General features: G+C 51.0%; 2 protein-coding genes across 11 annotated transcripts; both read left to right on the top strand.

Moving 5' to 3' along the window:
• Positions 1-341: 341 nt before the first annotated feature.
• On the top strand, positions 342-7,812 carry Pacsin3 (protein kinase C and casein kinase substrate in neurons 3). Of its 7 annotated transcripts, none has more exons than XM_048428354.3 (12): positions 355-470; positions 2,621-2,742; positions 3,222-3,285; positions 3,563-3,623; positions 3,751-3,907; positions 4,432-4,667; positions 4,769-4,924; positions 5,851-6,026; positions 6,138-6,258; positions 6,418-6,563; positions 6,859-6,980; positions 7,308-7,812. In XM_048428354.3, exons 4-12 carry the CDS (start codon positions 3,570-3,572, stop codon positions 7,421-7,423), a joined length of 1,284 nt encoding a protein of 427 aa, XP_048284311.1. In that variant the 5' UTR covers positions 355-470; positions 2,621-2,742; positions 3,222-3,285; positions 3,563-3,569; the 3' UTR covers positions 7,424-7,812. The 7 variants fall into 7 exon arrangements, with proteins under 7 accessions (XP_048284310.1, XP_048284313.1, XP_048284305.1 ...); XM_048428349.3 differs by having other exon boundaries at positions 3,533-3,623; XM_048428353.3 differs by lacking the exon at positions 2,621-2,742 and having other exon boundaries at positions 342-470.
• A 555-nt stretch (positions 7,813-8,367) lies between these two features.
• Arfgap2 (ARF GTPase activating protein 2) lies at positions 8,368-20,049 on the top strand. Of its 4 annotated transcripts, XM_048428344.3 has the most exons (17): positions 8,368-8,526; positions 8,694-8,812; positions 9,328-9,400; positions 10,049-10,180; positions 10,259-10,339; positions 11,091-11,172; positions 11,392-11,448; positions 12,050-12,091; positions 12,460-12,512; positions 12,929-13,065; positions 13,158-13,289; positions 16,275-16,403; positions 16,483-16,617; positions 17,894-18,020; positions 18,163-18,256; positions 18,354-18,472; positions 18,886-20,049. In XM_048428344.3, the coding sequence occupies exons 1-17, from the start codon at positions 8,455-8,457 to the stop codon at positions 18,904-18,906; spliced, it is 1,605 nt and encodes a 534-aa protein (XP_048284301.3). In that variant the 5' UTR covers positions 8,368-8,454; the 3' UTR covers positions 18,907-20,049. The 4 variants fall into 4 exon arrangements, with proteins under 4 accessions (XP_048284301.3, XP_048284302.3, XP_048284304.3 ...); XM_048428345.3 differs by lacking the exon at positions 12,050-12,091; XM_048428346.3 differs by lacking the exons at positions 8,368-8,526; positions 8,694-8,812 and adding an exon at positions 9,008-9,161.
• Positions 20,050-20,351: the final 302 nt, after the last annotated feature.

Genomic DNA, 20,351 nt, shown 5'->3' with positions numbered 1-20,351 from the left:
TGTGAGCCTCCCCGGAGCTAACTTTTAAGAAAGGTGCTCTTAGCAAAGAATGTAATGTAGCAGTGTCCCCCTATCCCACCCTAGTGATGCGGATGCAGGCTCCGGTTCACTCCCACCGGCTTCTCAGGCTCTGCTAAGACCGAAGGGCCCCAAAACTGAAGTCTAGCTCTCTGCAAGCCTCGCTCGCAGCGCCACCTTCGACAGTTGGCTCCTGCTCTGCATGGGGGAGCAGAGCCTATGCACCCCCCCAGCCACCCGGCGCCCGGATGCCTGCAGTGCCGGCAGCGAGGATGCTGTTGGTGGGGTTGGGTAGGCGGCAGCGCGGAGAGGGCGGGCCCGGGGGGCCGGGCTTCCCGGGGGAGGGCTCGGCGCGCTCCAGGAGGCGGTGGCCCGAACCCAGGAGTGTTAAGACTCCGGACCGAGCGTGGCCGGATTCCCCCCCACCCACCGAGGGGCCCTGAGAGGACGCGGTGAGTGCCTTGGAGGGGACGCTGGGGGACGCGGCGGCAGTGCCGTGGCTCTAGCTCGCTCTTTGGTCCTCCGACTCCTGAAGTTGGCAATGGGACGGACTCCCGCGCTGGAGACCCCGGCCATTGGTTGCCATTGAGCGCAAGGCCATCTCATCTCCTACGCCAAAGAGGCGATTCTTCAGACCAGCCGGGAGTAATGGGGCGTCCAGGCTGGTGGAGCAAACCATCTCTTGGAGCTCTTAGAGGATCCCAAACTGCTCTCCTCGCTCCCGTTCTGAAGCCCTAGAAGGGGCTTCTGTAGAAAGCCTGGATTCCCCACCCGCTACGCGCCACCATCTGTAGTCCACCGCCCGGCTAGCCCTGGCAGGCAGCGCCCCTTCCCCCTCCGCAGTAACCATCTGGTCCCACCTCCCCACCGAGACCAAGTTCAACAAGTTTGTCAAAGGAGTCCTAGGGCCTCCATGTCTAGGCCTGGCTATGCCTGTCTGTGTGGCTGGCTCCACCAGCTCGGAGTTGTTCAACCACCGTGCCTTCTGGGATCGGGAGGTGGTTTGTCGAGTGGCGCTGTAAGGGTGGAGGCCAAAGACCAGCAGTCCCTGGGTTCCGAGATTTGGTGTGGAGGCTCAAGGTTAGGAGTGCGTCATTAGCGAGCAGGCACCTCAGCTGGTAGGTCGGGTTTCCAAAAATGCCCCTTTGTTATGCCCCTCCCTGGCCCTGCCTCCTCCCCCTTTCTCTGCGCCACCCCTCCCCCAACCCTCCAAAAGGCTGTGCCAGTCTCTGGAGTTTCACGCGCCCCTCTCTGGTTCAGCAACTACCCCTTTCTGCGCCTTCTATCCTAGGTCTACCGACTGACTGGGAGAGGCTGCTGACGAAGCCCTTGGGCGCAGCCTGTGTGACTCAGGACACAGGACTGGGCAGGGCAGGGTGGCTTTGCTCTCTCCCAGACCCATGTCCCCAGCTCCTGGAAAAACGTGGGGGCTAGGTTATGTGTAGAAGAGGAGTAGGGCCGAAGTCTTTGGAGCTCAGGTGGAGAGAGCGTGTGCTATCCTGAAGCCCAGCACTCTCAGCTCAGAGACCCTGCCGATGGCCCAGAAGCCTCCTCTGACTGGATAGGTGGAGGTCCTGGGCAGGGAAGATTTTAACTACCTGTTCTTGCTCTCTGAGCTCTTGCTGTGGTAGAGTGTGTTTACTCGGATTTGAGTCTCTGCTAATGTCAGGAGGCGCAAGGTGCCAATCCTCCTCAACAGGGACCAAGGTGCCAGGTCCAACCCCATAGCTAGATGAAGCTGGGGTGCCGGGCCTGGCTGTGCCTGGGGATCCAGTCTGTGTTTGCTCTGTGAGGTCTGGAGGAGCTGTGCCAGCCCTACACACACAGCCTGCTCTGTTCTGGGGCCAGGGAGAGGGAATGGGTGGGGGGCAGGTCTCCTGGGAGCCTGGGCAGAGAGGCTGGAGTAGGCATGAGCCCCAGGCCCTGGATGGTTCTCTAGGACAGCTCCAAAGGCCCAATGACTTATGGCTACTGTTCTTTCTTTCCCCATCTTACTGGCAAGCCATTCTGGACAAGTGGGGTTGACTCAAGAGGAAATAAGGTGAAGAGCTAGTTAGGGTGGTGGGGAGTTGCTCTGTGTCCTGGGAGCTTTGATGCCTGTATCCTAATGGGGTCTCCAGGGAGAGGCCTGTCCCCTCCTGCCAGCAGAAGAAGGAAGTCAGTTAGGCCAGCCTTTTTCAGGGCTGCTGTAGCCAGCAGGTTTTCTGGTCTTCAGATGGGACATCATTCCTCTTTCCTTTTTGGTGCTGGTGATGGAACCTCTGGCCTCAGAGCATGTTCCACCTCTGAGCTGTGTCTCCAGTTCCTTGCTGCCACTGATTCTAGTGCTTGGGTTAACACAAATTGAAACTGCAGAAGTCTGTCTGTGATGTGACAGAGTCCTGCTTTGCTGCAGCCTCACACACTTGTCCTCTTGACCCACTGTCCCTTAGGCCTTAGGCCTTCTCGGAGAAGAAAGCAATTTCCTTCTATAGACAAGAGGCAGTTGGTACTGGGGAGAACTGAGACCTTGCCTGGAGTCAGGAGGCTTCATGGTACTGTGTCATCTAGTCCCTGAGGGAGAGAGATTTGGGATAAAAATTCACCTTGCCTTCCTCCACAGTTCTTCTTACTGGCTGTGCATGAAGCCCCGCCCTAGGCTTTCTGAGGGAAGGATGGAATTGTTTGTTATCTCAGGACCCTTTGAGACTTCCCTGGCTGTTGTGTGGTGGTGGTAGAGGGCAAGTAAGTGTCCCCTTCTGACTGATGGATCTTTCAAGTGTTTCTGGTTCATTGCCTAGTTTGAGTTTTACATCAGCCATAGCATGGGTGCTGACCAGGTGTGGGGATTCCAGAACCTTCCTGGTCATGGCAGGGCCCAGGTCTCCTGGCTCTCTTTTCCACTCTGCTCAGTATGCATAGTTACAGGGGCTATGAGTTGGGTACCTGTCAGCTGGACTGGTTTGGTCATGGGGTTACCTTATCGTTCAAGGGGCCTTAGTTAGGCAGGAGTCCTCGTTTACAGTAGGAGTGTGGGACTTTCTGCCCACCACCTACCCCTGTCTGTCACCTAATCCCCTGCTGGATCGTGTGACCCGCCTGGCATTCTCAGCCTGGAATCTGGTACTTCTGACAGCAGTTGCTATATTGGAAGAGTTGGGCACCGCCCTGGACGCTGGAGGCTCCCAACCCTTACCCCTTTCTGTGCTCTTGTTAACTTCAAGGCAGAGTCGTCGTGGCAGCTTGGAGACTTGGACACGGGTCCTTGAAGTGATCTGGAGACCCCAGGTATGTAGACGATGGACTGAGGAGGGTGAACCTAGAGAGAGCAGGGAACTTCGGAGCTGCCGTCATTGCCCCGTCCTGCCCCCTTTTGAGGACTTCCAGCTGGTTGTTACCCAGTCCTTGCTCTGCTGGTTCCTTGGGTGGTGGGAATGGCAGTGGGACAAGGCTATTAGAAGGACTATTAGAAGGTCTTTTCCTAGACCCCAGACTGCAGGCCTCACTTTTCTACTCCCCAACTTGGCCTCCACAGCACCACATCTGCCACCATTCTGTGCTGCAGGGACGCCATGGCTCCAGAAGAGGATGCTGGAGTGGAGGCCTTAGGGGGCAGTTTCTGGGAGGTAAGTAGCTAGGGATTGGCAGAAAATTGTCCCTTTCTCTCTGGCTCTGCCACCTATGGGGGGTGCTGTCAGCCCAGCTGGAGAGGGGGCTTCTCCCTGATAAAGCCCTCCCTCCTATGTACCCCAGGCTGGCAACTACAGACGGACGGTGCAGCGGGTTGAGGATGGGCACAGGCTGTGTGGGGACCTGGTTAACTGCTTTCAAGAACGTGCCCGCATCGAGAAGGCCTATGCCCAGCAGCTGGCTGACTGGGCCCGCAAGTGGAGGGGTGCTGTCGAGAAGGGTGAGCCAGCATGCAGGCCTAGGGATCGAATGAAAGACCTCAAGCATACATAGCAATATTCCTGCTCCCTCCCGTTTTTTAGAGCAGAAATGAAGATCAGAGAAGGGACTTGCCTGAAACCACACATCTAGAAAGAGCTAACTGTGGTAGAAAGATCCCAGGCACACAGAGTTTGTACAGCAGACTTGGGTTTACTCTTGGCTAAATAATAGATGTGATGCTTTGGACAACTTAACGTGACCTTTCTAGGTTTTAGGGGGGTTTTGTTTGTTTGTTTGTTTTTGTTTTTGCCTGTCTATGATGGCAGTAGCACTGTCCCCACGGTGGTACTGGAGGCAAGAATTCATGAGATCGCTCACATCAGGGTACAGAGTAGGCACTCCTAATGCAGCACCTTATATTGCTGCTGTTCAGCTTTGCACCCTCACTCCTACCATGCCTCTGTCTGGCACTCAGAGTAGGACACCCTAGGGGTTGGTTATATTTGATAGCACCCCATCTGGCCCAAGCTCATCCCTCTGCAGGCCCACAATATGGCACTCTGGAGAAGGCCTGGCATGCCTTCTTTACTGCGGCTGAGCGGCTGAGTGAGCTACACTTGGAGGTGAGGGAGAAGTTGCATGGTCCAGACAGCGAGCGTGTGCGGACCTGGCAGCGAGGGGCTTTCCACCGGCCAGTGCTGGGTGGCTTTCGGGAAAGCCGGGCTGCCGAGGATGGTTTCCGTAAAGCCCAGAAGCCCTGGCTAAAGAGGCTAAAGGAGGTGAGGCTGGGAGCAGTGGTTTTGGGAGGCAGGAGCCTTCCAGTCCTGCACCAGACCAGGGTGCCGCATCTAGGATCCAGAGCTGTCCTCATGAATGTTAGGTTGAAGCTTCCAAGAAGAGCTACTACACAGCACGCAAGGATGAGAAGACAGCCCAGACCCGAGAGAGCCATGCGAAGGCAGACAGCTCCATGTCCCAGGAACAGCTTCGAAAATTGCAGGAACGAGTTGGACGCTGCACCAAGGAGGCAGAGAAGGTACAGGCCCCTGGCAAAGCTTCTTGGGTGTCTGCCCTAGGCGCTTGCTGCTCTAATCCCTGATGCTGCTCTTGCTTGTCATGGTTATTTAACAGGAACTTGGGCTGGGTCTTAGGGTATACCTTTTGATACAATCCCTCAGGAAGCAGAGGCAGGTGCATTTCTGTAAGTTTGATGCCAGCCTGGTCCGCATAGAGACTAGCTCAGTTTACATGTAGTTTTAGGTCAACCAAAGCTACTGTCGTGAGGCCCAACATAAAGGAGGAACTTGGGGGTGGAGGTGGCTTAGTTGGTAAAGTGGTTGCTGTGCTCAGCAGCTGACGTGGATAAAGGGGAGGTGACAGAAGGGTGTGAAGGGTGTGTATGTCGGGAATGGATGGGGCAGGTTGTCTCATGACTGTGAGGGCTGAGAAAGGCACACTATGTTGACATGTGGCCTACACACACAGAGCACACAAATGTATATACACAGAGGTGATGTTTTACCCAGGAGAGGAATGGTGGGGTTTCGGGCAGTTGAGGCCTTAGTTACCTGGGGTCAGTTCTCATATTGCACACTCTGTCCCCTACCCTGAGTGCCCTTTCCTCGAGCATCCCATCCCCTCTGAGAGGTGTCCTGTCTGTAACAACTCCTTCAAGAAGCCTACTTTGATTTCTCTCACCTTATCATGTAGGTTGACCCTGTCCTTTGCTCCAACCAGATTCTTATAGGTGTTTTACTTGAATGTCACTTCCCGTTATGCTGCCTCTGTCAGTCCCTGAGGGTAGGAAATGAGTTTCAGGACTGCCTGCCCCTCCCCAACCCCCAGCTCCAAGGCTAGCCTGTGGCAACTCCAAGGCTAGCCCGTGGCTGTGCTCAGTGAATGCTGGTGCAGTCCTGAGTAGAAGGCAGTCTGTCCTCATTGCCTCCCTTCTCTCTCACCCAGATGAAAACCCAATATGAGCAGACACTGGCGGAACTAAATCGCTATACCCCGCGCTACATGGAGGACATGGAGCAGGCCTTTGAGAGCTGCCAGGCTGCTGAACGCCAGCGGCTTCTCTTCTTCAAGGATGTGTTGTTCACCTTGCATCAGCACCTTGACCTCTCGAGCAGTGACAAGTATGGCCTGCACACTGGACGGAGGCTTCCCTTCATCTCCTATGGGCTCTAGCTGGGCTGAATGGAATTCTAGGAGCTTGGGCCTTCCCTGTCTGATTGAGTGCCTCCTAGGTTCCACGAGCTTCATCGAGACCTGCAGCAAGGCATTGAGGCTGCTAGTGATGAAGAGGATCTCCGCTGGTGGCGTAGCACACATGGGCCTGGCATGGCCATGAACTGGCCACAGTTTGAGGCAGGTGTTACAGACTGGGTGGGGCTTGGAGATGGGCTGGGCTCAGTGCAGGCCCCGAGAAGATGACAGGGTTTTTGGTTAAGTAAGTAAAGGTGGTCCAGATGGCCCTGTTGCCACCATGGTTACAGTTCAGTCTGACTCTAGAACCTCTCTCCACAGGAGTGGTCCTTAGACACACAGAGAGCAATCAGCCGGAAGGAGAAGGGTGGCCGGAACCCTGATGAGGTTACCCTGACCAGCATTGTACCTACAAGAGATGGCACTGTACCCCCACCCCAGTCCCCAGCATGCCCAGCATCTCCAGGGTAAGAGCTGGGAAAGAAACAGCTCTACCCCTTGCTTGTTCCCCTCCCTTCACAGCAGTACCCGAAACCCGCTCACAGAGGTTTAGGTTTCTCATATGGTCCTCACATTCCTTGTGTTTTGGCTGTATAACAGGCCTGTGTTCAGAATGGTACCTACATTTGCAGTCATGGTGGCCAAAGTGTGACTATTCATTTAGTTCCTCCCCATCTGCGTTCCTCCAAGTGTCAAAACCTTTGCCTTGAGCTGAGTATGGTCGCTTTTGTCCAGAGTTGCCCCTCTGTGTCTCCTCTCTAGCAGTAGGCAGGATGAGGACTGGTCAGATGAAGAGAGTCTCCGGAAGGCTGCCACTGGGGTGAGGGTGCGGGCGCTTTATGACTATGCCGGGCAGGAAGCTGATGAGCTGAGCTTCCGAGCAGGTATGCGGGGGTGGTAGGGGTGGGTTGGGGGCCCTTTCAAGTTCCTCTCCATTTCAGCCTGTCCTACCTGATAGAGCAGGAGATGTAGAAAAGGAAAGCTAAAGACCCCCTTCTCACAGCCTGTTCAGGGTCCAGCCAGCTGGGGCCTGACGTTGGCTTCCTTGGGGTCTAGGGTTGGGTTGCTTGCTGGCTGTGTCCTATCCTAGTCTGAGCTGGGCATCCTCCAGGTTGTAGGCCCTTATGCTATCCCATCCCCTCAGCCCTTGACCTAGTTTTGAGATCAGTGAAACCAGTGCCTCCGGCAGTGACCAATCTGTCTTCCTTCAGGGGAAGAGCTGCTGAAGATGAGTGAGGAAGATGAACAGGGCTGGTGCCAGGGCCAGTTGCAGAGTGGCCGCATTGGTCTGTACCCTGCCAATTATGTAGAGTGTGTGGGTGCCTGAGTGCCCTGATAGTCCTTTTGCAGTTTCTCTCCGACCAGAACCAAGGCTCAACCCTTCCAGGATCGCTGGACCTGAGGACCCTGAACCATGTGCTGCTGCTGTTCTGTTTCCAGAGGGAGGATGCCTGAGAGCCCATGAAGGGGAGGGGTCTGTGTCTAGAAAGAGGCCAAAAGAGTTTAGATTGGAGGCAGGAAGGGAGGTTGGAGTGACAGATGCCTGAGCCTCCCTGGAAGCATTTGGGTCACCCCAGGAGTAGGGGATCCAGTTCTTAAACTGGGAGTTCCTGAGGATGAGGTTGGGGAGAATGTAGTTTGGGGCTAGCAACATCCTATTTTGTGACTTGTAGTGTGTATTAAACTTGATCAAGAATAAAAGTACCATCTAGTGTTGTGAGCGTCTTTTGATACCCCATTCTTGAAGCTGGTGGGAGTCATGGAGGAGGTTCGTGGGACCAGTATGTGTTATGGAGCAGGAATTGGGCAGGCAACTGCCTCCTGGTATCTGCCCTGAAATTTCAGAAATGTAACCTGGACTGGAAAGGACTTGAAATCAGGTTTTTTTAGTGTGTGGGCCTCTACTGGATTGTGAGCAGGGTTGGAGCCCCGCCAGTGTCTTCCCGAAGGGATTAGGAGTACTCGGGCGATTGTTAATCATTACTCATCTATCGGCAACTCATCAGATATTGTGGTCATGGCCTTCCGTCATCCGTAGTCAGTGGCCCTGAGGTATGGCAGTCCCTGTGTCCAGCCGCGACTAAGAAAGTTTGGCCAGCCTACGAGTCGTCGCCCGCTCCCGCTGCGGATTGGCTGGGCGCACCTCGGCGTTCACTCTCAGGCCCATTGTGGAGCTCCCGGCTGCTGACGTCACGCTTTAGTCCGGTCCGACGCTCATTGGTCCGGATCTGGTCGAATCACTTCACTCGTAGGCGGGTCAGGGCCCTGCGGGGGCGGTGCGGTGAGCCCGCCTTCTCCGCCGCGGATTGGTCCGCGGCGGGAGCTGTCGGTCGCGGTTGTATCTGGGAAGGAGAGAAAATGGCGGCGGAGCCGAGCAAGACCGAAATCCAGACCGTTTTTAAGAGGCTTCGTGCAATTCCCACCAACAAGGTGCTTGAGAGGGAGGCGCATGGGTCCTGTCGCCGGCGGAGAAGATGTCTCTTGTCCTCTGGGGCCCGAGGGAGGGCGGGGTCGGAGGTGGGAGGCTTTCTTGTGGTTTCGAGCGCTGGGCCTCGACTCTAGGCCCTAACCATTTACTTGTCTCCTCTTCCACTTAGGCTTGTTTCGATTGTGGCGCCAAGAGCCCGAGTTGGGCCAGCATTACGTATGGTGTATTTTTGTGTATTGACTGCTCCGGAGTGCATCGCTCTCTGGGTGTCCATCTCAGTTTTATCAGGTAGGCTCTGTGCTATCACAGGGGCTGTGTGGTCAGCAAGTGAGAAAGGAAGCCTTCCCTTGAACTTTTCTGAATTCTATGTTTGGATACTTCCCGGCGGGAGTTTTTTTGGCCTGCGCGCGCGCGGGGGAGGGGTGGTGTAAATCCGCCTCTCCTCACGGTTAACCTGAGACTCAGCATCAATTTAGGGGAGAAGTCAGATGCATTGACTTTGTGACTGCAGACAGATTGGCTCAACAGGTCTCCAGTACAATTCTGACCACCCTTAGACAAAGAGTGCCAGCGTTCCCGAGACGTCGACCTCCTTTCGGATCTCCTTCTCAGAAATAATTGGTACCCTTTGTATTAGGTAAAGAGCAAAGATTTCAAAAACAGGGAAGCGAGGAGGAAATGGAACAGTGAAAGATGGCTTCCTGGACACGCACAAAAGCCTGAGGCCAAATGACAGGTGTAGACTTGACAGGGAAGCATGTTTTGGTATCAACAGGTAAGTAACAAACAGTCCTTGTGCACAGGTCAACAGAGTTGGATTTGACCTGGAGCTGGTTGCAGCTGAGGTGTATGCAGGTCGGCGGGAATGCCAATGCGGTAAAGTTTCTTTATCTTCCCCCACCCCCGTTCTTTTGCCTGGGTACTTACCTTTTCCATGACTTCTCAGGAGTGAGTTTGTGTTCTCTGTTCAGAGCGTTCTCAGCTCTGTAACACCGCCATACACAGCTTCTTTCAAAGAGGCTTTAATACAGACTGACATGGACAGGTAGTCTCCACAGTTGGCTCCTGCAGGAGGATAGCTAGAGTGGGGACTGCACAACTTTCCTCAGTACCCTAAACTTCATGTCTTTGTCTCAGAGAGTGGGCGGTGGCATGGTGGGTTTTTTTGTTTGTTTTTGGAGAAGGGAAGCACCTCCAAAGATGGATTAATGAGTGAAGATATTTTCTGTGTGAGCCTGGCAACCTTGAGTTCAGTTCAGGAAACACACGTAAAGGTGGAAAGAGAGAACCAACTCCACAGAGTTGTTTTTTGACCTCCACACACGGACTGTGGTGCACACATAATAATGAAAATTAAAGTTTTTTTTTTAAAGGAATTTTACCTCTATGAAAACCTGTTGTGTCAGTAGTGTGTGTCCTGCAGAACTAATAACCCAGCGGTTGAGTGTTATCTCCTGTAGTGTGAATACAGTTTCTTTGTTGAAAGTACTTGCACATAAATGCTACATTCGTTTTGCTCTCTAGACTGCTTTTTTCCGCCAACACGGATGTATGGCCAGTGATGCTAACACCAAATATAACAGCCGAGCTGCCCAGATGTACCGACAGAAAATTCAGCAGTTGGGGAGTGCAGCTCTGGCTAGGCATGGCACCGATGTAAGTGCTTGTTCCTGGCTTAGGGGTGATGGGGTAGGAGGTATGAATAGCCCTGAATTCCAATCTCCGTCCTTCCAGCTTTGCATAGACAGTATGAACAGTGCTCCTAGTCACTCTCCAGAGAAGAAAGACTCTGATTTCTTCACAGAACACACTCAAGTGAGTACCACAGGGTCATTTCCTTTGATAAATGCTTTACTTGCCAAGGCTACACCTTTTGTGATCATGACATAAATTCTTTGCTTAGGTACAATACCTCAGAGAATGTCTGTGGTTCAGAATGGCTAATTACTGCCTGCTGGGTAGGCCCAGAAGTTTCTTCCTATTTATGGGAGTGCAAATGAACCGTCTTTAGAAATGGGCCCTGGTGGTAGAGAGATCTCAGGGACCCTAAACAATGTCTAGGTTTTTAAAAAGCGAACAGAATTTGGAGACAAATAAGGATTCCCTCTCCTGTAACCCACCTTAAGAAAGGTTGTCACCCTTCTTGACAGTGGTCATTAAAATCAAGAGTCTCAGGTCACATCTCAGCATCTCTGCTTGGTATTCTTTTGATGTGGCCAAGTTACTTAACCTGGCAAAGCCTCAGTTTCTAAAGGAGACATAGCTACTTCATAGGGCCTGTTGTGACTAACTGAACCTGTTGTATCTGTGAGCACCCTTGGATTTGTGCCTAGTCAGTAGATAAGAGTTGTTAATGCTTTATCAATTAAGGAAAGGCTCAGCTGGAGGTTAAAGATGCTATTTTTCTGCATTTTTCTTCCATGGTGACTGGTGACTATAACTGCCAATTTCTAGTCTTCTCTCATACCTGGGAGCATAAGAGCTAAGTGCCTCCTACCCACCCACAGGTAGGTGTAGCTTCTTAGGAGGGCTCACTGAGGGTTCTGGGATCTGGCTTTCTTTTTAGGCCTCTGTCTGGGATACAGCAGCCACTGAACCTTCAGGGATCCAGCAACCAGCCCTACCTTCAGAGAGCAGTAGCCTGGCACGTGAGTTCAGCCCAGATCGTAACCAAGTGCCTGAACCTGGAAAAGGACTAGCGTTTAGGACACTTGGCCAAAGACATAGGAGTTGGGAGAAGGTTTTCCTGTGTCCTTGGGTGGAATGGGATTCACTTTAGTCCTTGGAGAAAGGGTGGGCATATATCTTCTGGTGGCAAGCAGAAGGAAGTCAGTGACCCTTACCATCTCCTGTCATTTAATTCACAGAACCTGAGCATGGTCCTAACACCGACCTCCTTGGAACCTCACCCCAAACCTCTCTGGGTATGAAAGCTGGCAGGTGTGGGGGACTGGGAGAGAGTCTGCTTCAAGTATGTCTTCTAAATCTGCTGCCTAGTCATGTGAGCTGGGCACGGGAGACTGAGCAACTGACCCTCTGGGGTGGGTCCTGGAACTGACCCAAGTCAAGTTCTGACTGCCACATTGACTTCAGGTCCTTTGAGCTGACAAGCCTGGAAGGCTGCTGTCATTTTGAGTGTGGGGGTAGAGCTAGCCAAGGTATTGGAGAGGTTGGAATGGGACTGGACACCAATCCCTGATGTCAGGCTGGGTTGGCTTGTTCTGCCCATTTCATGAGGTGTGGGGGCAGCTTTGAGCTGTTCATGGCTAGAGGCATACTGTCCTTTCAAAGTTCAGCCCTTTCTACTCTTTAGTGGCCTTCAGACTTGGTTAGAGTAAACAATCCCTTTGCTGACCTTGGTTTTCTTCTGTTGACTCTTGGGGGTTGGGGCAGGAAGCCAGTGGAGTGACTGTCCAGCTAATTCTGTGAGAAGGCTTAGCATAGCTTTGAAATAGGCTCTGTGTAGGCCTCTAGGTTTGGGAGCTTTATGGGCCCTCATTAGCCACAAGTCTGTTTCTTCTCCAGAGTCCATGTATCTGTCAGCTAAAGGGGCCTCTTCTGCCAGAGGTAACCAGTGGTTTGGGAAGCCTGTCCCCTGCTTGCCCGCTCTCTGCTCCAGAAATTGAGGCTGTTGAGCAGCTCCCTACTCAACAGTTTTCACCTTGGCTTGGGCACTTTGTCTTTGGTGCTTCAGGTCTTGGTGCTTCAGGTCTAGGCTCTTACTGCTACTTTCTGGGCATCAGCGAGCTCCCCTAACCTTGTCTGTCTTTGGCTTGAACAGTCTTGGTTGGAATTGGTGGTGGCAGTTTTGTCTTCCCAGCTGAAGCATTTTTTTTTTTTTTTAGATATTCTTGTTGTGAAGCTGCATGGTGTGAACTGAGCCATGTTCTCTGACTTTCCTTTGTCCTATCTCATGCCCATCCTCTTCCTCACAGAACTGAAAAGCTCCATTATTGGCAAGAAGAAGCCAACAGCAGCTAAGAAAGGGGTAGGTGGGGAGAGGCAGTCTTGTTGGGTGATTGTGAGCTGGAGTTGGACTCCTTCAGTTCCTCTCATGTCCTGGCTATATGACTGACAAAGGTCCTAACTTGTCTGAATCTTGTTTATGAGAGGGATTAAAGATACTCATCTTAAGGGGACTCCTGGGCAGTAAGCAAGATCAAGCACATCTAGTACTTAGAGTGCTTGGCACATAGCAGGCCCCAGTCAGCATTAACTGCTGTCCTCATCCCTGAGCCCTATGTGGGGGTTGTGTGAAGCTCTAGCAGAATCACTGTTGTCTTAGCCGTGTTCTTAGCCCTAAGGAGGACCCCCTTCCCTGTGGGTGTGACTACAGTGACCATACTGGAAGGGAACTGAGGAGACTGGCTGGCAAGACCCCTCATCACATGGTTTTCTCTTCAGCTGGGTGCCAAGAAAGGCCTGGGAGCTCAGAAGGTGAGCAACCAGAGCTTTACTGAGATTGAGCGGCAGGCCCAGGTGGCAGAGAAGCTCCGGGAGCAGCAGGCTGCTGATGCCAAGAAAGAAGCAGAGGAGTCCATGTACGTGATTGCTGTGGTGCCCGTGGCTTGTGTGGGGGTTGGTGGCAGGTGGCATGGATGGCAGGCAGCCTCCAACTGTTCATTCCCTCCAGGGTTGCCTCCATGCGTCTGGCCTACCAGGAGCTCCAAATTGATCGCAAGAAGGAGGAGAAAAAGCTACAGAACCTTGAAGGAAAGAAGCGAGAACAGGCTGAAAGGCTGGGCATGGGCTTGGTGTCTCGAAGGTGAGGCTTGGGCCCCAGTGTGTCAGAGAAATGCCATTGTTTTTCTGAGAATCTGGACAGACCCTATCCAGCAAGTCAGGATTCCTTAGTCTTCGTCTGAGGTTGAAGAGAGAGTATTTTGTTGTCTCGATGCACTCAGCACAGTGGCTAGTTGCTTGAGTGAACAGGATGGCACTTACTGATGAGGCTGCTTCATGGCTGGACTGTTCTTTTTTTTCCAAGACCTGAGAAACTAGGGGCTTTTTTGCTTCCTAGTCCTTGCCCACTAGGTAAATGCTGTCTGTTGTACCAGGTACTGTAATACCTCAAATGACTCCACACATTTCAGATGTTTTTGGTTGGGGAGTCCTTTTGTTTTTTGTTTTTTTGAAACAGCTTCTCTGTGTAGCCCTGGCTGTCCTGGAACTCACTATGTAGACTAGACTGTCTTCAAACTCTGAGAGATGATCTGCCTGCCTTTGACTCCCAAGTACTAGGATCAAAAGCGTGAGCCACCACCCTTTGTTTCAGAACTGCTGGGTTTATGTTCCTGCATTTGCTTTAGAAAAACAGATCAGTTCTCTGAAGCATTTTGAGTTAATAATCAGAGGTTTCTGTAATAGTGTTTTTATTTTTTGTTGTTTTAAGATGGTCTTCCTGTGTAATCCTTGCTGGACTCAAATTCACAGAAATCTTTTTGCCTCTATCTATCTATCTCCTAGTTGCTGGAATTAAAGAAAGCAATAGATTTTCGTTTGTTTGTTTGTTTGTTTATTGAGTCAGGGTTTCTTTGTAGCACTGGCTGTCCTGGAACTTGCTCTATAGACCAGGCTGACTTTGAACTCAAGAGATCCACCTACCTACCTCTGCCTCCCTAGTCGTGTTGGGATTAAAGGCATATGCCATGACCACCCAGCTATATTTTTATCTTTTAAAAATTAGAATATATGAGGGCTGGGGATGAAGCTCAGTTGGTAATGTGCTTGTCTTGCATGCATGAAGGCTAGGTTCAATCCCCAGTACTACATAAAACTGATGTGTTGGTATTAAGTCTGTAATTCTGCACTTGAGGCAGGAAGATCAGAGATTCAAGGTCATTCTTGACTATATAGCAAATTTGAGGCTAGCCTGGGCTAAAAATTTATCTGTCAGGCATAGTGACATACACCAACAATCCTAGAACTTGGGAGATGGAAGCAGCAGGATCAAGAGTTCAGGATGATCCTTGGCCACATAGGAATTCAAAGTCAGATTGGGCTCTGGAAGACCCTATTTCAAAGGAGAAAGAAGAGAATAATAATAAAAAGGAATATTTACTGGTGCCATTGACTGGACTGTGCTTGCAATTAGCCGCTGCCTTGGCTCTTTTTGTTAGGAGGCCTGGGCTAATTATCATTAGAAATCTATTAGACTTGGCGGCAAATGCTTTTTACTCCCTGAGCAATCTTACCGGCATTGACAGACATCTTTTAAAATTGCATTTTTATTAATTTTTTTATTTGTATGTTTGTATGGGACCTACATGTACTATGGCACACGTGGAGGTCAGAACAACTTCTTAGAGTCAGTTTTCCTACTGTATCCTAGGGAGTTGAGCCCTGTTTTTTTGTTTTTGTTTTGTTGTTGTTGTTAGTTTGAGACAGGGTCTTACTATGTAGTCCTGGTGGGCTAAAACAGGCTGGTTTTGTTTTTGTTTTTGTTTTTGCTATGCAGTCTTACATAGTTCAGGCTGACATGACCTATACAGCCAAAGATAACCTTGAACTCAAGCTCTTACCTGCCTTACTTCTTGAGTGTTGGGATCATAGTTATGTGTTACCACACCTGGATGTGTTTTCTTTTTTAATTAATTTTTTGATGTTAAGGGGTATTTTGCATGCATGTACACAATGTCTGTGCAACGCATGAACACAGAGAGCCTTGGAACACCTGGGACTAGAGTTAGAGACGGTTGTGAGCTGCTGTGTGGGCGCTGGGAGTAAACATGAGCATGGGTCTCCTGGGAAAGAAGCCAGTCCTCTTAACCTCCGCGTCTTCTCCTTCCTTCCTTCCTTCCTTCCTTCCTTCCTTCCTTCCTTCCTTCCTTCCTTCCCTCCTTCCTTCCCTCCTTCCTTCCCTCCTTCCTTCCCTCCCTCCCTCCCTCCCTCCCTCCCTCCCTCCCTCCCTCCCTCCCTCCTTTCCTTCCTTCTTTCCTTTCTTCCTTCTTTCCTTTTTTTTTTTTAATTACAGGTAAAGCAGACTCTCTTACTTAACCCTAATCTACCTTATTTAAAATCCAGTTGCAATTTATCTACTCTTTGGAGTACTTCACTTTGGAAGCTATATATTTTAGTGAGTTTGTTTGAATGAAGTAGATCCTGACAGGAGTGAGGCATAGGGAGCCTTGGCAGATCCTATACTAGGAAATGCCCTTCTTCTTTTTTTCCTTTTTCTTCCTCTTCATTCCTTTTCTTTCTTAATAGGATGATTAAGGACTTGCTGTGATTCCATGAGAATCATCTGCGTGTTTTTCATCCTTTGTTTTGTGCTATGTACACGTGTCTCAGGAAGGATATGGTCTGTTTTGCAATTAGACTTTCAGTAAGGATGGCAATGGAGCTAGGCATGGTGGCTTGTGCCTCTAATTTCAGTACTGGAAAGGCAGAGGGAGGAGGATCTGGGTCACCTAGCCAATCTCCTTAGAAAAAAACAAACCAAATCTTAAAAGGGAAGAATGGAGAATGAGCACTCACCGTTTGGTGTACATTATTAAGATGGCAACCAGTAGTTATTGGCCAGGGTAAAGCTATTTGAGAGAACAAAGCTGGTTTGTTAGCATTTCTGCATATGCTCCCAGGCCACTCCAAACAGTTCATATCAGTTCTCTTCCTGAGCTGGTCCAGTGCAGTGCACAGGCAAGGATAATGCTCGGGGAAACAAACCCATCAAGCTAACCTGGCTGTTATTCTTAGGCAGTGAACAGTTGATGTCATTACCGGCCTTCGGCCTGCTGTGCTTTCTCCATAGCTCCATCTCCCACTCTGTGCTGTCTGAGATGCAGGTGATTGAGCAGGAAACCCCACTGAGTGCAAAATCTTCCCGGTCACAGCTTGACTTGTTTGATGATGTTGGAACTTTCGCCTCCGGACCCCCAAAGTAAGGCTATTGCTGGAGCATAGACTTGCCTGTTGTGTTCCTACTCAGGTTTCCCTGAGCTACTCTGCTATCTCCCTAGGTACAAGGATAACCCCTTTTCCCTGGGAGAAACTTTTGGTTCCCGCTGGGATTCAGATGCAACCTGGGGTATGGATAGGGTTGAAGAGAAGGAACCCGAAGTAACCATCTCTAGCATCCGGCCTGTTTCAGAAAGGTAGTGTGGGCAGGGCAGTGCTGTCTGCATAACTGGTGCAGGGGTGGAAATGTTCAGTAGTTGAGTGCAGCTGAGAAACTGAACTTCTACTGTTTTTTAATACAAGTTTAGCAAATGTAAATAACCACATATAGCTAGTGACCATTCTTTAGTCAGGACTGTGCTTATCACAACCAGCCTGGTAGCTTTTTTAGGTTGGGTTCTATTTTATAGTCGGAGGGGCTGATTTTCTGTTTCATTTCTGATGTCCTTTCTAAAGGCTATATGCCTCTAGCCTTCATGTTTTGATCGACTACAGTATTAGGGATCAAACCCATATTTTCCAACAGCTAGGCCCATTTTTTTTTTATGGTTTATTTAACTTTATTTTATGTGCATTGGTGTGAAGGTGTCAGATCCCCTGGAACTGGATTTTCAGACAGTTGTGAGCTGCAATGTGGGTGCTGGGAATTGAACCCGGGTCCTTGGAAAGAGCAGTCACTGCTCTTAACCACTGAGCCATCTCTCCAGCCTCATATTTTTTTTAATAATTTATTTTTATTTTACGTTCATTGGTGTTTTGCCTCCATGTATGTCTGTGTGAGGATGTCAGAAGCCCTGGAATTGGAGTTACAGACAGGTGTGAGTGACCATGTGGATGCTGGGAATTGAACCTGGGTTCTCTCGAAGAACAGACAGTGCTCTCAACCACTGAACCATCTCTAGGCATTTAAAACCAAACCAAAATACATTCCATTGTTGAGAAGCAGTGTTTTGTTGGCAGGTTACCATAGATGATCCGTTTGTAAACTCTGCCATGAGTAATAACTTGACTGGACTCTAGAAGCCCCACTCAGCGTAGAGCCTGTGGGTTGTCAGTGTAGTGAGGTGGCCATTTCATCCACATCAGCGTGATTCTGAGAGAGTGCTCACAGCCACTAGATAGTCATGGCAGGAGAGTGGGTGTAAGCCAAGCACACACACACAGTCACTTCAGATTGTGAGTAGGGCTTCAATGGCAGCAGTGATGATTCTTCTGCACCTTAGTGAGCCACAGTAGTGCGGAGCCTAAGCCCTCAAAACAGTGTTCCCACTCCATCTGTTGGAGGGATTGAGGCTCTTTGTGCCGTGACTTGGGCAAAGGACCTCTTACTCTTCTTTTGGAGGGGAAAAGTTCTTGCATCCCAGAGTTACAGGATTGACATGGTTACCATGGCCAGAAAATATTTTGGTCTCTGAATTCTGCTTCCTCTGGTGGTAATGGGAAGAGACCGAGATATTCTGCACTGGCCCACAGATCCACAAGCCGGAGGGAAGTGGAGAGCCGGAGCTCAGGGCTCGAGTCCAGTGAAGCGCGTCAGAAGTTCGCAGGAGCCAAAGCCATCTCATCTGACATGTTCTTTGGTCGAGAGGTGGATTCTGAGGTTAGTGAAGTTGTCTACTTGGTAGCTACTCAGCAGCCTTAGCTCCTTCCCTGCCTGTCCTGCATTAGGGTGGTTTGGCATAAATCAGTTCTTTTATCCCTGGCCAAAAGATTCCCTAGACCTTGCCTTTTCTTCACCACAGTATGAAGCCAGGTCTCGGTTACAGCAGCTCTCGGGCAGCAGCGCCATCAGCTCTTCAGACCTTTTTGGGGACATGGATGGAGCTCATGGAGGAGGTAGGACCCCAGTGTGTGGTAGGGCATAGCCGAAGGCCCTGTAGCTGAGAAGGGCTTCTTCCAGGGCTCTTGATCACCCCTTCCCTTGCTTTTACAGGAACTGTATCACTGGGGAACGTACTTCCTACAGCTGACATTGCCCAGTTTAAGCAGGGTGTCAAGTCTGTGGCTGGCAAGATGGCTGTGCTGGCCAATGGTGTGATGAATTCTTTACAGGTGAGGCTGGGCTGCTGAGCCTGGGGAGAGATGTAAAAAGTAATGCTTGGAGGTTTGTCTCTACTCTATCCGGACACTGCTGAGTAGCCCCCTGCAAGCTGTAGAGAGAGCACTTGTTTTTCTTGGCAGGGCAGTTTTCCATCTCTGTATTTGGACTGAGCCTCTCCCTAAGGTGATTTGGCCAAGCTTGTTACTTCTGCTCTTTGTCTTCCCTCCCAGGTTCTGTGAGAACTGGCAGGACTTCCCTTTTCATTAGTACCCAGCTGGCTTTCACCCCTGCTAGCATCGTATACTCTCAACATGGGGTCCCCAGCCCTGTTCTGCTGTGGGGTGTGCTGGGAAGGTATTGTGGTTACTGGGGAGCTGCTGCAGATTAGAGACTCTGACTTTGTGTTTTTATTCTCCCCACTCAGGATCGCTACGGTTCCTACTGATCCAGGCTCCATGGCTCAAGCCTGTGGTGGTGACAGCAAGAACCCTGATTCCTAGGCTAGGGATGCTCGCCTTGTGAATCTGGGCATTTGTTGACTTTCTGTGTGTGGTGTATGAGTTGGGTGGCTTTGGAGGGTCTTGGGCAAGGGGAATGGTCAGCATCAGCCCTTGTCCTTTGCCTGTGCAGTGAGCCCTTGTCCTCGTCCCCCACTCTCTCCTCTCCACGCTAGTGTTCTTCCTTCCGGTCCTGCTCCAAAGCTGCTGCTACTTAGCCTGCTGCACTGGGAGTGAGGGAAGGAGTTCTATCAGGATGACTTTATGGGTCTAGTTCTTCCCCAAGTAGGGAAGGCATAAGGCTTCTGCGGGCTCTAGGATCCTTGGTGGTGGTCTGGGGGGTCTGGGCCTCGTCTTCTAGAGACAGGGGAGGTCTAGCAAGAGTTGTGCTCTATCCGCCCTCAGGGAGAAGTTCTGGACTTGCCACTGCTGTTACGTCAGTGGAGGCATGGGTTAGAAGGACCCTGGTAACTCACTAAGGGCTAGAACTTTTGCTTGGCTCCTAAAGTGTTTATTTAGGATCAGCCTGGAGGCTTGAGCAATCTTCCTTTGTCACCGCTGTCCCTAGGCTGACTTCTGCCTAGGTGTCTGAAAACCTTTATCTACCATTATTGTGGGTCATAGCACCCCTTGCCTATGCTTGAGAGTTTATTCTTTTGTGTCCTGCCTGGCACCCATGGCGGGTCCCATCTGTGTGTCCTATCTGGATGCTGAGAACCTGCTACTGGCTGAGGCTCTGAGAGAAGTCCCTGGAGCTCAGCTTTTGTCTTCTGCATCATTCTGGTTTAGGGGTCCTGAACAGCACCCCACCAGTCAGTGAGAGCTTGAGGACCTGCAGTTACAGGCCCCCCATACTCTGGCAGCTGGGCCATGCACTGTGTCATCCTTGGTGCCATCTCCCCCTGCCATGCTGGCAGTCTGGGCCCAACTTTACCTGTGGATTGCAGGTTGGGCTCCCAAACAACACAGACCACTCTTCCCTCGTCCCTCCCCAAAGGGGGACATGACTTTCTTTCAGCACTGTTTGTATTGAAACAAAGTGGTGTCAAAATAAAGCCCCCACGGGGCACTGTGGGTCAGTGTCCTCTCCATCCTGCCTCCCTGCCCAGTGTGGCCCTTCGCTCACTCTCTGGGCTCCCACCGATATGGATTGGGCGTTGATTCCAAAGCTGAGGGCACTCTCTCCGGGACCTCCAGCTTGTCTCTTCTCTGAAAGCCAAAGGCCCCTGGCTCCTTGCCCCTGTGCTGCGGGGTCCGGTACAGCCTCGACCTCACCACCCTGTTGCACGTGGAGGAAAGAGGTGGTGTTAGTTGGCCCTTAGTTTTTCTACATCCTCAGCGGTTCTGCACTTCATCCCAGGAGGCAAACTGGGACCTGTTTCTCAGTGAAGCT

The sequence above is a fragment of the Myodes glareolus genome, chromosome 10, assembly GCF_982192425.1.
Source record: "Myodes glareolus chromosome 10, mMyoGla1.1, whole genome shotgun sequence".
In the NCBI taxonomy this organism is placed as follows: Eukaryota; Metazoa; Chordata; class Mammalia; order Rodentia; family Cricetidae; genus Myodes; species Myodes glareolus.
This window is presented reverse-complemented; position numbering and strand designations above follow the sequence as displayed.